The 16,262-nt window shown below is 42.9% G+C and overlaps 2 protein-coding genes across 2 annotated transcripts; one reads left to right on the plus strand and one right to left on the minus strand.

The window, feature by feature from the left end:
* The first annotated feature begins 1,493 nt into the window (after positions 1 to 1,493).
* On the plus strand, positions 1,494 to 6,575 carry LOC128454212 (BTB/POZ domain-containing protein 2). The gene is made up of 9 exons (XM_053437512.1): positions 1,494 to 2,032; positions 2,131 to 2,250; positions 3,347 to 3,503; positions 3,785 to 3,890; positions 3,995 to 4,192; positions 4,298 to 4,490; positions 4,679 to 4,766; positions 5,162 to 5,308; positions 5,490 to 6,575. The coding sequence occupies exons 1-9, from the start codon at positions 1,515 to 1,517 to the stop codon at positions 5,649 to 5,651; spliced, it is 1,689 nt and encodes a 562-aa protein (XP_053293487.1). The 5' UTR covers positions 1,494 to 1,514; the 3' UTR covers positions 5,652 to 6,575.
* Positions 6,576 to 7,708: 1,133 nt separating this feature from the next.
* Positions 7,709 to 15,800, minus strand: LOC128454695 (elongation factor 2). Its single transcript, XM_053438173.1, has 14 exons — positions 15,702 to 15,800; positions 13,950 to 14,164; positions 12,894 to 13,075; positions 12,599 to 12,810; positions 12,312 to 12,490; positions 12,129 to 12,234; positions 11,672 to 11,924; positions 11,383 to 11,578; positions 11,154 to 11,277; positions 10,454 to 10,696; positions 9,666 to 10,019; positions 9,382 to 9,564; positions 8,985 to 9,117; positions 7,709 to 8,349 (listed from the first exon to the last, which is right to left on the minus strand). Exons 1-14 carry the CDS (start codon positions 15,702 to 15,704, stop codon positions 8,156 to 8,158), a joined length of 2,577 nt encoding a protein of 858 aa, XP_053294148.1. The 5' UTR covers positions 15,705 to 15,800; the 3' UTR covers positions 7,709 to 8,155.
* Positions 15,801 to 16,262: the final 462 nt, after the last annotated feature.

Consider the following 16,262-nt stretch of genomic DNA (forward strand, 5'->3'; position numbering starts at 1 on the left):
AACCCCCATCCTTCTTGTTGAAGAACAACCACTCTACCCACTAGGCCACACAGCCTGCTCAGTTTGATGAGAAGCTAAGCACATCAAGAAGATGGACAAATTATTGTGTGTGTCTGTTTCTGGGTCATTCTTTGCTGCTTTTGATACACATTTTAGAGAAAACCATTGTATTTTCTATTTTACTACATATATTTGACAGCCTTACTTAAGAGCTACTTTTATATTTTTGGATTTTGGATACTGGATGATTTAACATGCTTTAAAAACCTATTGTTAGAGAATAACCCAGTAGTTTCCAGTCATTTAATATAATTCAGAAAATTCATGCAAAACCTTCTAGCTTATATTCGGTGATCAAATAAATTACATGTTGTTCCCATCAACTAGCACAATGAGTAAGGGTCACTCATTACTCATTAATCAATTCAAACCTCCGGCCTCCTGAACTTTGAAGTCTGGATGTCCTCGTTCATGTTTAGTTTATATTATATTAAAAAAAAAACATATGTATGCTGTAGAAATGAAATTCAAATAAATTCTCCTTACTGGAAATACTGGTGAATTGTTTCTCATTTACTTTTCACACAGAGCGATGCTGCTCACTGACTCAAATTAACTCACCAGTATCCAATGTTCAGGATATGCCTGTCCAAGAATAGATGTGAGTCAGTATGTGGGCAATGTGAGTATATCTTGGTGTCTATTTTGTTACACTGGCAAGAAAGTGGATTAAATAAATATCCTGAGCTCTCCGGGGGAACGGGAAACATCAAATAGGAATCCCATGAGTGCTGAGTCAGTCAGAGGATGACAAGAAAGAGAAGCGGAGCGCGTCGAGAAATGATGAAGAATCAGACCACAAAGGAGGCTCAGCAGCAAAGAGTTTGACAGGATTTGTGCAAATCAAAATGTTGAGATGAAACACGGTGTTCAGAGCAGACACTACAGAGAGTATACACATAAACATTGCAGTATATATTAAGCCTAACATGAGCAAACACTGCAAATATCATCATCACCACTGTCGTTGTCATCTTCCCACTTAGTAAAATAATACTTTTCAATTTACTTATTGTAGCTACATGGCCAGTGACACTTTTCATATTGTGGATTTTTAAACATGTTTCCCCAAGACATTGCTATTTTTGTAAAATCAAATAAAGTGAATGTATTAACAGCAGCATTTAATTAAAAACATGAAATAGGTCATTATTCATTTATTATCAGGATAGATAATAATGGCTGCAATTCAGGTAATTATTGGTTGCATCGTGGGTCAGGCATTAATGTTGTTCCTGTTTTGTGTTCCATTACTGAACACACAACAGGTTTCACACCAGGTTTTCTTAATCAAACAAACAACGTCTAAAGTCTGGTGTGAGGGGAACGTAGAGAGTTGCTTGTAGTACCAATACTAATCATCAGGGGGCAGCAGGTTGAGGCAGTGACTGCTGTTTCAACTGGAAATACACAAAACGACGAAGTGTGTTGTTTACGCATACGCTAAGTCCAAGATGGCTGCTGGAGACAACAGCGGCAGGCCTCCTTGCCTTAATTTCTCCGGCGCGGGTCCTTTGGGAAACAGCCAGCCCAGTAACAGCGTTTTCTCGATGCCTGCGTCCAACGGCGGAGGGGTCGGTGCGGCCGGGGGAGGGTCGGGAGTCGCGAGGCGTCCTAACCCGCAGCTGGGGCCTGGCGGCGGCGACAGCAACGGTGTCGCGACCGGAGCGCCGCCGACTGCGCAGAACTCCCTGCAGCAGTCCGCTGCGGCAGGTGCTGCGGCAAGCGGAGCCATGGCCACCCAGGCGTCCAACATGGCAACCGCGGCGTCGAACGCGTTGCAGGCGGCCGCGCCGACCGCCACTCCGGCGGCCGCGTCCGTGCTGGTGTACCGGGAGCCGGTCTACAACTGGCAGGCTACGAAGAGCACCGTGAAGGAGCGCTTTGCTTTCCTGTTCAACAACGAGGTGCTGAGCGACGTTCATTTTCTAGTGGGCAAAGGAATGGGGGTCCAGAGGATACCTGCACACAGGTAAGAGGGGCGATATGTGAACGATGTCTACCGGCTACTTCTGAATGTGTATCGCGTCCTGTGTTGACCCGTGTGCCGCTGCTTGTTGACACCGTCAGGTTTGTTCTGGCTGTGGGGAGCGCTGTGTTCGATGCCATGTTTAACGGTGGGATGGCGACGACCTCAACGGAAATCGAGCTTCCAGATGTGGAACCAGCTGCTTTTCTCGCCCTGCTGAAGTAAGGAAGGACAGATCATGTGAACTGACGACCTGCCTGTCATTAAAGTGGACGTGTGTTGTTATTGTTAAATGCAGTATTTAGTCATGTTATTATAGTATAGTATATAGTATGTTATTATATTATTTAAACATGGGCAAGAACTCCGTTTTGTGCGTTATATCAAATTAAGCACAATATTCGGTTAAAGTATTTCTTAATATTTTAGCCTTTTACTCAAAATAGTTACTTCTCTTTGTAAATATAGGATGTTATAAACTAGTAAAATATGGATATAAAAGCATTTTTTATCTGCCCACTTAGACGATTTTCTAAAAGTAAAGTGCACATGGGGACAGAGCTGGTACGTATAATTCAACCGATTGACTCAAATGTTTTTTAACTGGTTTTTGAATGATCAGCAAATCTTAAAGATTTAGGTTGGGTGTTCCACAGCTTTGGTGCTATCGCCTCAAAAGCCCTGTTTCCATAAGTCATGATACAGCGGCATAGGGTAGATAGATTTCTTTTATTGGATCTGAGAGAGCAAGCAAATGAATAAGGGTAGATTAGATCTGTTAGATATATGGAGGAGCCTGATGGTGCAGTGGTGGATATGTGAGGCTGAGAAGTTTAAACTGAATTGTAACCATCTGTTTGACCTCATGATAAATCTGGTTGCTTTGTGGATTGCTTGTATAAGCAGCTGGTAATGTTATAACTGGCATCTAAATGGAAGGCTCAGACAATGCAAAATCAATCAGGTTAAGCTTCCAAATCAATAAATTAGTGACATAGTAAAATTGGTCGGTCATGTATAAACTGTTGTGTTAGAGCAACTTGTAAAAGAGTTGTAAATATATTTACATTACAGCTTAATGTTTAAATGGTACCAATGATGACTCTATTTACGCTTTGTCTACTTATTATGGTTGTGTGTTTTGTTTTGAGGACATTGTCATAACTTTTTATTTGAAGAAAGTATTTCAGTAAACCTCTTGAAACGATGCACCTGGACTACAGGGTTTTGTTGAAGTCTATTTGATTGGACTCAAAAGCTTGAGTGGCATCTTCAAGACATAAAGAGAGCCTCACTCACACGTGGATTCTCCCGCAGGTTCCTCTACTCTGATGAAGTCCAGATCGGGCCTGAGACAGTGATGACCACACTTTACACGGCTAAGAAGTATGCAGTGCCGGCCCTGGAGGCTCACTGCGTGGAGTTCCTCAAGAAGAACCTGAGAGCAGACAACGCTTTCATGCTGCTTACACAGGTCAGGTTAAACCTTTTGAAAAACAAATAAAATACATACAGAAAATACATGCCACTTATTTTATTTTATTTTATTATCCAGTTTGACATTCATAACTTAACACAAATAAATAAATCTATAAATACACAACAATGACATCCCCTATATAGTTAGAGAAATGGAGAAGTGAATTTTTGGTCTAGAGAATTGCAGTTTTATCGAGGTGAAACTAATCTACCTTAAAGACGTGAGACATATTACATATGTGCATTTCTCAAACTGATGTTTATCATTTTTTTCAGGCTCGGCTGTTTGATGAGCCACAGCTCGCCAGCCTTTGTCTAGAAAACATTGATAAAAACACTGGAGACGCTCTTGCTGCTGAGGGCTTTACAGACATAGACCTGGGTAAATCCTGCACTCTCACCCTCAATCTTGCTATTCCTTTTGAAGGCCATTTGTTTCAATGTGTTGTGCAGCAGGCCATTGATTTGTATGTCTCCCTCCTTTAGATACATTGGTGGCTGTGCTGGAGAGGGATACTCTCGGGGTGAGGGAGGTGCGTCTGTTCGGAGCTGCGGTGCGTTGGGCGGAGGCCGAGGCTCACAGGCAGCAGTTGCAGCCGACGCCTGAAAACAAACGCAAGGTCCTGGGCAAAGCGCTCACACTCATCCGCTTCCCTCTCATGACCATCGAGGAGTTTGCTGCAGGTGAGCGACAACAGAGTAAACTGTCACAGTCTCTTTACTGCTCTCGCTCTTTGGCGACCTCAGACTCTTGATTATTGTCAATTGGTTTTGTCAATGTCTCTTCAGGTCCAGCCCAGTCCAGTATTCTCACAGACAGAGAGGTGGTGAGTCTCTTTCTCCACTTCACAGTAAACCCTAAGCCTCGTGTAGAGTTCATCGACCGGCCTCGCTGCTGCCTCCGCGGGAAGGAGTGCAGCATCACACGTTTTGGACAGGTGGAGAGCCGCTGGGGGTACAGCGGGACAAGTGATCGCATACGGTGAGAGAGGAGCAGAACATTTTAATTATTTCACAGTCTTTTAACAAAAATACAAACTGAATGAATTGAGATGTTGTGGCATATTAATTTATATTAATGTGCGACTTACATCTGAAATTGGCCTATGATTTCATCTGCCAAGATAATTACTGTGTAGTCAATGAAAATATATTCCCTCTTCCTCTCAGCTTCTCAGTAAACAGAAGGATATTTGTGGTTGGTTTCGGCCTCTATGGCTCCATACACGGACCCACAGACTACCAGGTCAACATACAGGTATGAACCCTTCAGAATTCAGATGAAAGTCTCATCCCTTGGCAGCCATCTAGGCAAAACGCTAGTATTTATTTCAAGAGCCACAGATGCAATTTTAATGGGGAAATAAAAACTGCATGAACAAAATTTTCAGTAAAATCCAATAACATAGAATTAAATCAGAAAGAATTGGCCCTGTTGCTCCCCCCAAACAAAGTAAAAAAAGAAAGAAAGAGCTCTAAAAACTATTTGCATCAGTGCAAAAACATGATTGGCTTGGTGCTATATTTGTCATACAACTGCCATCCTTTGTGTTTCAGACTTTTCCTGTCAGAAGTGGTTTTATCTTTCTTTAATAGCGTCTCTGATCCTGTTTAACATATTCTGGATGTTTGTGAAACCTTCTCTTCATGCAGATAATTCACACAGACAGTAACACGGTGCTGGGACAGAACGACACAGGCTTCAGCTGTGACGGCTCAGCTAACACATTCAGAGTCATGTTCAAAGAACCAGTGGAGATTCTACCCAACGTCAACTACACTGCCTGCGCAACACTTAAGGTTTGGGAATTTTTTTGTGAATAATTAATAAATAATACAAATCATTAAACTTGCACAATGCTATTCAGCAGTGCACTGGAGTATAGGATGTTTTATTTTCCCCTTAATGGTTATAATGGGATAATCTGATTTGCTTCTATTGAGTATTCAGCTTCCTCTTCCTCCTCTTTCTGACGTACAGGGTCCAGACTCTCATTATGGGACGAAGGGAATGCGAAAGGTTACATATGAGTCATCATCCACCGGCACAAAGACCTGTTTCACCTTCTGCTACGCAGCGGGCAACAACAACGGCACTTCCGTCGAGGACGGACAGATTCCTGAGGTCATCTTCTACACATAGTCACCTCCGACATGGCAACGATTTTCCATCAAATGTGACTGACTGACACCAGCGCAGGGCCACACCTCAGCAGCCCAACTGGGGACTAATCTGTCAGACATCATACTGTTCCCTCCATATAGTGTCCTACCGTCGGCCACATGGGAAGACAACTTGCTGTGGGGCGATGTAGGTCACTACATGGGGTGTAGTTCGTCATTTGAGATGCTGTCTCTCTTTCTTAGTGACTTCTTTTTATCCCATTGTGTTGTAGTGGTGCCAGTCTCTGAAACAGACATGACTGTAACAGACTCCACGGGGGAAGCAGAGAGGGAGGGAGGAGCTTCTTAGATCATTCACAGTATCCATGTCCCTGCTGTGGATTGACGGCATAAAGCTTGACACTGAATTCTTCTTAAGCTGTATGATTCCCCCTTCCTGTACTCAGCAGCATTTGTGCGAAGGAGAGTCGCAAGTGTATGAATGTACAGTAATATCACAATTTGCCAAGAAACGATCCTTAGCATTGTTCAGTATAGACCAGCATTTCACTGACATGACTTCCATAGACTTGAAGACCTCGTAGGCTTAACGGATTCTTGGCAAATTTGAACCAAACTTCATACTAATCTTAACAATATGGTTATGGTAAGCAATTTTGGGTTTCTACATACAGTACAATCTGTGATATCTTGTGTCCTTGCTTGGTAGTTGCCTATAACCAAGATACCTTGCACTTCTTGGCCTTGCATATGTTCATTTGGTTGTTCTATGGATGCACACTGATTCTTCAGATATGTTTCTATTTAGCTTTGTTTTAAAAAGTGTTGGGGAAGAACTTTCCTTCTTGGTGCGGAAGTTAAAGGGTTGTATATTAAAGTGGCATTTATTAACATTATATATGTAACTTGAAATAACTATTGATTAAAGAGTGAGGAAAACATATTGTGATGCTTGTTTCTTTAACTCTTCATCTGAAGTAAAAAAAATGACATTTTGAGGAATGTGCTTTGTTGTAGACAGTCATTGAGGATTGGTGTCTCTTGTAGTGTCTGACCTTTAAATGTAACAGTGGGCTAAACCCAGCAAATGGTTAACATAGCTGAGAAAACATCTATCGGCACCTTTATAATCTCTCTAATCTATGTTCTTCTTTTCATTGGATGAAATGTGAAATTACATAAAAAAGTTAATAAATAAAATCCTGAGATGTAAATGCCAGTGGTACAGAAGAATTAGGCAAGTACAAGCTAGCAGGAATAAATTCAGTGAATGAGTGAATTTTCATTTTTCAGTGAACTATCCCTTTAGTAAAGTACAAAATCAACTGACGTTCCCTCCATCTTGTAGACAGATGTTGCTTAATCAAGTTTCTCTCTGTCGTGTCATTAGCACAAAAACCTTAGGTAAGATGTAACAAACAAGTATTTTCATCATCACTCTACCTGACAGTTATTGCCTTTGGTGAATTGAGTATTTAAAATATAAAGATAACGAAATAGCCTACTTTTATTCCTTGAGTTTTTAGTTTCCATTAACTGAGAAATTCGCATGGCAGACTGGAACATTGAAGCTTCAACAGTTGCCTTATTAGTAGTTTAATCTTTTATTTAGTTGTTGCTTTAATTATTATACAGTATATGCATTACCAAACCCAGATAACCCATGAAATAAGAAATAGCAATCCATCATTATTTACTATTACGCTGGTAATTGTGGAAATGGTCACTGAAGCGACAGCCAAGCAAATATTCACATCTGAGAAACCAATGCTGTTGAATTGTTCCTAAAAAAAAGATAAATGTTTAATCGTTTATCGTTTCAACTTTTAAATCGATCAACTGATTATTTCTAATCTAGTGTACTGGTGGTTTTCTGAGTGTCTGGGGAAACACTGACACATATAGTGGGGGTCAACAGGGGCCCCTCAGAGATTAATCATTATCAATAGTTTTGTCTAACTCAATGTCAGAAAGTCAATATTCTTATATCTCAAAATGTCAAACTTTCCCTTCAGCGTCTGACTGATGCAATAACACAATTTCAGGAGTCACATTTTTCATCATGAGTTAAATGTTTTAATGCAGTACATCCACTGAACAAAGGTCCAATTCAGGATCTTTAATGTAATTCCCATGGTTTCATATGGCCACCAACCATTTAAATACACATTATTGCAGTAGTATCACAGTGCAGTGAACAGGCCCGTCCTGGCAGAGGAGTCGGAGGGGAATAAGGAGGAATAGAAGAAACAAGGAATTTATAATACTACTGCTTTAATCTAATGGTTCCCCAAAACCCTTGCCCTAGGCACTTGGTGTCCTGTAGCTGTGAAATGAAAAAAAAGATAGCAATGCTGCTTCCACTAGCCTCAAACGAAAACTTAAGCATTATTTCTACTCCGGACTCATAGCCAAACAATTTTGTGCAAAGTATCTGTAAGCCTGTGCAAAGATTTTAAAGTGCCCACGGGGTAGGGTTTAGAGATTGATTTGGTTTAAATCTTTTTAATCCAGGGTCAGAGTTTACATTTTGTCCAAGTAGTTTTCGAGGAGGGGGATGCCTTCTTTCAGGCCTTTGCGTTTCCTAATTTCAGCAACAACTTGGTGGGCTCTGCAGGTGGGGTCGCTGGGGTCCCCCGGGAGAATCTGCCAGTGGTCAAATATGCACTGAGGGAAGGCCTGTCCTCCAGTGTTACTGCGCAGGTCAGCTGTGAACCCTGGAGGAAATAAACACATATAAATAGAACTGCTCTCTCTGCCAACAATGTGACTGTGATCAGCTGGAATTGCTTAACATCTTCATCAAGTTTGGTTTGTTGTAAACAAATTAGTCTGACGATGCATCATAGACTAAAAATAGATATGGATGACATGACTTGCCCCCAGTAAAATGAAGCCAAGGCATCTTGATCGCCACCTGGTGGCTGTCTGCAGTATAGGTCATTAATCCTGCCTATTAGTTTTCTGTCATTTTAGGTGGTCGTTATAATACTGGTGTTTTATACTGGTGACCCTGATCACTACTGCAGAGACTCTGGCTCCAGGATTTTTTTGCTTAGTTTCTTGATAGTGGGAGGAAGTCAATAATCCATCTTTATAAACAGTCTAAGATTCGCACAGACATTTTTCAGTGTCATTCATATAATTTTACAATATTTAAAATAATCACAATAAAAACACTAACATGGATCTTCATGTACAGACACTTCACAGAGCATATTTCGTCTATTCATACTTCATTTTATTCAACTCTATTGGGTCAAACTAGTGAAATACAATTTTATCAAGAAACTACAGGTTTTATAGATAGATCCAACAATAAACAGATTCACAGACTGATCCACAAACTCACCAAATGACTCGTTGACAGGCAGGAAGGCTTTCACCACAAACATGGGAGTTCCCATCACCTGGGATTCCTCGAACACGTGACCTCGTTTCCTGTTTAACACGCCATAGATCCCACCGACCACCTGCTCGGGGCACTGTGCAAATACAAGGCACAGCGATCAGAAATACCCGGTAAACTGGCTCGAAGAAATTGAACATTAACAGCAAGACACTTGATTAATGTCTAACATTTTATGGGGATTATATGTTTAGTGTGTGTAAGTTATGTTTCTCTATCTGTTCAAATATACTCACAGAAAATGTAGTCTATGTATATGTCAACTTGAAGGGTCATATATTTACAGAATCAACAGTCTTGATATCACTTTGTTTTTGAGGGCGGCCGCCTCCATACATACCTGTATCTCCACCAGGTAAATGGGCTCCATGAGACGGGGCTGGGCGGTGAGCTGGCAGGCGTACAGGACCCTACGAGCTGTGGGAATAATCTGTCCTCCACCACGGTGGATGGCGTCTGTGTGCAGCGTCACGTCATAGATGTCGAAGCGAATGGATCGCATGTTTTCCTCACATAGCGCGCCCTGCAGGATGAAGACAGAGAATGCATCAATGATTTCTGGAGGATGCGAGTACATGTACAAATAGTGAAATGTAACTGCAACCATTATGAATCGCTGCCCACCTCTTTGGTTGCCCACTGGAAACCGGCCACCACACTGTCCTTGATCTCGTTGAGGTACTGAACTCCCTTCGTCATGTCTATCAGCAGGTTGGGCCCCGACCCATCTGGACCGAAGCACCAGATCTTCCTGGCCTCTGTCACCTCCCACTCGTACTTGTCGGCGAGGTAACGAGCGCGAACCTTCAGTTCCTGCCGAGCGCTGACGTCCCCCTTCTCGATATCCTCACCCAGGCCGTCGGGGAAAGGACGGGACTTCATGAAGAGACGATTGTGCTTGTTGGGCGACTTGGACAAACACATCTGGTCTGATTCTTCTGACACTGTCTCTCTGTAAGAGACGACTGGGTCTGATTTCTGGAGAGAGATGAAGGGAGAGGACATCATGCTTGAGAAAAGGGGTGGGAGTGCACTAAGTCGAGGATCATATGAGTTCCTTTAAAGGTTCAGTGTGTAGAACTTGGTGACACCTAGTGGTGAAGTTGAATGCTGCAGTTGAATCCCCGTGTGTGTGTAATTAGGTGCAGATCAGATTTAGTGTTATTTTAGTTTACGTAATTTAGCTATGACAATATTTGATTTTTTTTGTACTTGAAGTGGTGTGTTTGAATTTGTTGGGGAATCTGAAATATCCGATATCAGTCGAGTGAAGAAGCTTGACATGTTTTTCACCTCATGTAACTGCTTCCATGTAAATAAATACATTTTGAATTCATTTCTGATTCAGCTTAATAACATTGACCTGCGGATCTTATTGAAAGACCTCTGTCCCTCTGTTCTGGCCGTCTCACCTTCAGTGGAATGCAGGCGTGGTCCTCCTCCAGGTCTTTCAGGCAGATCTCCAGGTGCAGCTCCCCCGCCCCGGCGACGATGTGCTCCCCGGACTCCTCGATGATGCACTGCACCATGGGGTCGGACTTGGCCAGGCGCTTCAGACCCTCCACCAGCTTGGGCAGGTCAGCGGGGTTCTTGGCCTCCACAGCGACTCTGACCACTGGGCTCACGCTGAACTTCATCACCCTCATGTTGTGGGCCTGCGGACAAAGCCACCAAGTTGACAGTTGTGACAATACCTCATTATAAATACACTGTACAGAAAGGAAATGTCCAAGTTCACCCCTTAGCCCTACCACTTGGTCTAGACCCTTTGTTTTGAACAGGGCCACGAAGGGGTGCTGTTGTCTCATTTCCTTAGTGATGTAGAGGTAGTGGCCATCCAGCTCTTCAAACACCCTCTTCAACGTAGTGTATTCAAAACCGTTACTTGATATTGTTTGTCATTGTAATAACGTTGGTTGGCTGCACATGACGTAGCAATTGGTGTCCCAGCTCCTAGGGGAAGATATTCTAGATCTACCCCTTGTGGCTCCGTTTGAAGGGGACACTACCCAGCAAGGGGCCCCTCGTATCTAGGGGTAGGGCCAAGGGAGAGGAATCGGGACAGGCCACACCACTGTTTGTTGCATGAAGGAGGGAGGAAAAAAGCCATACTTGTTCAAAGGTGGTAATGGTCCCTGTCTTAATAAGGTACTGGTCGACTCCAACAAGACCCACGATGTTGCCGCATGGGACGTCTTCAATAGGCTCCACATAGCGGCCCATCATCAGAATGGTCCTGGATAAAAGAAGAGAATTACGTTTGATGAACAAGTTGCCAACAAATAACCTGGAAACACGAGAGGAGCAGAGATGCTGTCGTTTCTAAACAAGACACGCTCGCCTCTGGATGGGTTTGCAGTAGAGGTCCTCTTTCTTGCCGGGCGTGAAGTTTGGCCCCATAATGCGAACTTTCTGACCAGTGGACACACATCCAGAGAAAACACGGCCAAAGGCGTAGAAACGACCCTTGTCGGTGGTTGGCACCATCTTGGAGATGTACATCATCAGCGGAGCCTTGGGGTCACAGTTCTTGATACCTGAAAAGAGAGAATATGTTCAGCTCAACATCTAAATAAAGTCATAGTCATGTTGCTCCTAATTAAATGATGTCTCGTCCATGTTTCACTGACCCATGGCAACCTCGTCGTCTCCTGGCCCCTCGTACAGCAGCTCACAGCGGTATCTCTGTGCAGTGACGGGGGAGGGCAGGTGGATAGTGATCATCTGGAGCAGGGCCTCTCCAGCCGGCAGCCAGCGACGCATCACGGCCTTCAGCAGGGGCTTCCCCTCCTTGTCCTTGTCCTCCGAGTCCAGTTTGACGTCCAGCTTCTCAATGAGTTTGGCCGCCTCGTCCTTATTGAAGTTCATGATGGCATCGAACACCTTAGAGGAAAATGAGAGAGGGCAAATACAAATGAAGACATCCTCTTTTATTTATTTAGTTATTTTGATGGCAGAGAAATTAAACAATACTCATGAAAACTGGTGCAGTCTAAAGCCATTTTCAGACAGGAACTCTGGAAAATTCATCAGACGAATTAAGCTCCTATTAAACTGCAATTTTTTTCAAGGTGCATTTTCAGTTACCTTGAAGATGGGGTCCAAAACAAGCTGGCAAAAGGTGCGAGGGAGTTTCTGACCATCAGGACCGATGGCTGTCTTACTGAATTTGCCGACGCTTGGATCAAAATATCTGGAAGAGTTATAAAATATTAAACAACCATGCTTTACAGCCTGGCAACCTTTCTCTATCAATGCACTTGTGTTTACCTGTCTCCCCACAGCTTCTTCATCATGTCCTCCACTTTCTTACTCCTCTCTGCTGGTCCCAGCTGAGCATATCCTTTCGAAGCAAACTTCGCTACGTACATCTCAGCAAACTGCTTTAGGGTGAATGCCCAGCCATGGAGGCCAGAGCCGAACCCGACTGTGCCGATGATAGGGTCAATCTGAGAGAGAAGAGCCCATGCGTCTTCGCTATCACAAATAAAATGCTGTTGCTTTAAATTCGCGCTGTATTAGTGCACAAGTGTGTGTCTGTGGTGCATGTGCCATACCATGATGCTTCCCATGGGTCCTCCCTCGTCCTCTCCATAGGTTGAGATAATGACGTTGACGTTCTCCACGATGCGCTGGAAGGTCTGGAAGAGCTCGTCGGGCTTCAGCTGCAGCTCGAGCAGAGCGCGGTCCATCTTGTTCATCATCAGAACCGGTTTGATTCGCTCAGCGATGGCCTGCCGCAGCACGGTCTCCGTCTGTACACACACGCCTGGCAGAGGAAGCAAGCAGGTGAGCGTGGGAAGGGCACTTGTGAGATGGGGGAGGCAAAGACGTGAAACATTGTGCGATTACCTGAGACACAGTCCACCACCACCAGGGCTCCGTCAGTCACCCTGAGGGCAGCGGTGACCTCAGAGGAGAAGTCAACGTGACCCGGAGAATCAATGAGGTTGATGAGGAAGCCGTTGCCGTCTTTACCCTGCTTGATAAACGCCAAGTCATTGTCTTCGAGCTCGTAGTACAAGGAGATGGCCCTGAGTCACAGAGAGGGCGTCATTTAAAGTCTGGACATGTGTTTGTCTATCAACACCAATTCCCCATCAAATATGTATAAGGAATGAATACAAAAATGAATAAATTTAACTGAATACTCTTCTTCAGTGAGTCAAGAGAGGCTGACGAGCTTAGTTCAAGTTTTATTCAATGACCCAACTCAAACTATTTCAGTTAATCAGTGTCAGTGCTGGTACATGTACTGGCTTCAGATTGAAACATCTGGGGAGAATTTTTATAAAAACCAATTTGTCTTCTCTAAACATCTTCAATATTTACATTTTATTAAAGGAACTAGAAAGCTAGATTAACGTTTTCCTGGAACAAACATTAAAGTTGAGATTGTTGTATTAAATAGATAGTAGGTAAAATTCTGTATGTAGGATATATATCTGTATATACACACACATTTACTGAATTACTATCGTCATCAGCCCCAAAAATCTGTTGGGCTCTCGCTGAAATGATATTTATATTATTAATAGTATTTCATAATAATAACAGGCCCAATGTGATTCTGTGTCAATGGATTTTTCTCCCAGGATGTTTTAGATTGATTTGAAAATGAAAGGCCCGGAGAGCCAATTGTGCAGTGGTTTTCTCATGTTGTCAATCAATCTGATCAACCCACAGCCAAGGTCCTGATGAAGCTCAGATGTATTTCTAAGGGTTAAATTCATAAATGCTACCTATGTTTCCCCACCCAAAATTGAATTAAAGTTATTGCACACTTTGTGATTAATACTACAAAACAATTAAGAATTCTTGGGATTTCCAACCAAGTTTTCAGGACCTTCACTGTTTGGCACAATAACACTGAGCTGTGTCTGAGCCCTGTGCTCTGAGGCAACGCACGTGGATTTGATGGTGATGCAGCGCTCCTGCTCGTCTTTGCGCGTGTCAGTGAAACGGGTCTCCCCTGCCCGGGACGATGCGATGATCCCCGCCTTGGACACCAGCGAGTCAGTCAGCGTGGACTTGCCGTGATCCACGTGAGCGATCACGGATATGTTTCTGATGTTGGACTTCTTGTCCATGATGGCACGGATCTGATCCACTGTGAAGTTCACCTGGTGGAGAAGGGGAGGGAGGGTAAGGGGGTCATGTGGAGTTCCAACCAGCAGCGGTTGTAATAATATTTATGTCCAGATCTCTAATGCTGTTCCGAGTGGAGTTATAAAAAGAAAGACATGTCTGTAACTGAATCCATGGGCCTGATCAACACCGCATGTAGACTTCACCTTCTGGCTTCTGACCAGCACCAGAAGTGCTGAATCACTAGCACCACATTACTCAATCATGCAGGGAGTAGAATGTTATCAATGTTAGACCTTAAATTACAATAACAATGTGGCAAATATATAAAAAATATGCTAAATAATGATTTGAAATATTATTTAACAGACAAAAGCTACGTGTTTCAATATGTGCGTAATGATTGAGGGCTTAGACTGCTTTATAATATCATATATAATCAGTTTATTTTGATCTGGAGGTTATGTTTTCCCAATCGTCCCTTTGTTTGTTGATGGGTATACATGTTTGTATGTGAGCAAGACTACACAAAAGATACTGAACTGATTAACACGGAACTTGGTTAAAGGGTGTGGTACAGGTCACTGAAGAAATCATTACATTCCATGCAGATCTGGATCAGGGGACACATCCAGGATATCTTTTTCACTTTTTTTTTAACGCTATGAGATACATTTTCAATAATTTCTGCAAAAAATAATTCATGAATCATGGTGACAAGAAAAAAAACTGACATGTTTAGATAAAGTAAAATAAAGGTGGGGCATAAGTTAAGAATTAAATTGATGTTTGCATTAATTAGGGGACTTTTAAGACCATAAAGGGGTTTTGTGATCTTTATGTCATGGTATGAAACATATTATTTAAAAAATAAATCACCATAGTGGGTTTAAATGGACCTATTATAAAATTACTAACTTATATGACAAAAAAGGGACAGTATAGATGGACAGTATAGATATCTAACATAATTCCAGTATTCATTTATTAATTTAACAATTCCATGATACTAATCCTAGATATCCAGACTGAGTAATATCAGTAATCATAAATGTATTAAGACCATTTAAAGTTATCCACCATGGTGAGGCAGTGCTGCAGCTCTGTGTAGGTGAGGTCTTTATTGGAGGCCAAAAATATTTCTGTCGCCCCCTCCAGACCAGTCTAAATCTGCGGGTTATGGAGATAACAGGATTCACCGACATGCACATGAGAGCAGTCAGGACATATCCCCTCACATCGTGTCACAGCTTGATATTAAAAGATTTGTTGTGAACGTCACAGAGCACAGAGGCCCAGGCAGCTTTTAGGCCACAGCCCTGCTCCTAATCAGCTGCTGCGTATATAACACACGTACACACACACACACACACACACACAACCACACTCAACACGTCACAAAACACCGGGCATCGGCATCGGTGGGAGCCGCACTCGCCCCTGACAGCCTCCGCAGCTTGTTGCACTCAAACTGTCATAATGATCCAGAAGAGCCGCTGTCAGCTGGTTTTCTTTCTCCTGCTTCAAACATACAAAATACACAATAAGAGCACACACACACTGTAGACTCACCATTTTGTCTGCAGGTGGTTGCTCTTCGTGTGAGACGGTTTATTGCTGTGAACTCTTGAGGACAGGCAGTCCCGGTGCTGCTGCTGCTACTGCTGCTGCAGGGAAGAAGCTGCAGCAGGGGGCGCTGATGAGGCAAAGTGTGGGTGCGTGTTTATGTTTGTGTGGCTGTGCGAGCGCGCTGCTGCGCCATTCAGTCCCTGCTGGGTGTATTAGTGCGTTTTCGTTATTCTCTTTGCATGCTGTTTTTATTATTTACCGTTAGTTAGTCTTCGTAGCAACTTCACACCCAGCTCTCTCTGATCTTTCCTCTGAAGAAGAAAGGCACAGTTTTGACTTCTTCCTTTAGTTTGAGGAAGTTTATCTCATATTCTGCCAACATAGATATGAATGCAGCCATCTTGCACTATCGTAGTCAGTAGTGATCGGGCTATGTTGCCATGTAGCGAAATCTTTTTAAGTTTTGGAACAGTCAAAAAAGGCAAATTGACACCTAAATTCAAAATGTTTATAAACTTTACATAGACTAATTCAGTTCATATATGACTCAGCTTTTCTGACTCA

Source organism: Pleuronectes platessa, chromosome 13 (assembly GCF_947347685.1).
Source record: "Pleuronectes platessa chromosome 13, fPlePla1.1, whole genome shotgun sequence".
In the NCBI taxonomy this organism is placed as follows: Eukaryota; Metazoa; Chordata; class Actinopteri; order Pleuronectiformes; family Pleuronectidae; genus Pleuronectes; species Pleuronectes platessa.

Coding starts and splice junctions, on each gene's coding strand:
- LOC128454212 (XM_053437512.1), top strand. CDS start 1,515: ATGGCTGCTGGAGACAACAGCGGCAGGCCTCCTTGCCTTAATTTCTCC. Junction 2,251..3,346: donor GCTTTTCTCGCCCTGCTGAA/GTAAGGAAGGAC, acceptor ATTCTCCCGCAG/GTTCCTCTACTCTGATGAAG. Junction 4,491..4,678: donor GGGACAAGTGATCGCATACG/GTGAGAGAGGAG, acceptor TCTTCCTCTCAG/CTTCTCAGTAAACAGAAGGA.
- LOC128454695 (XM_053438173.1), bottom strand. Junction 10,697..11,153: donor CCATTACCACCTTTGAACAA/GTATGGCTTTTT, acceptor CTTTGTCCGCAG/GCCCACAACATGAGGGTGAT. Junction 10,020..10,453: donor ACGCCTGCATTCCACTGAAG/GTGAGACGGCCA, acceptor ATCTCTCTCCAG/AAATCAGACCCAGTCGTCTC.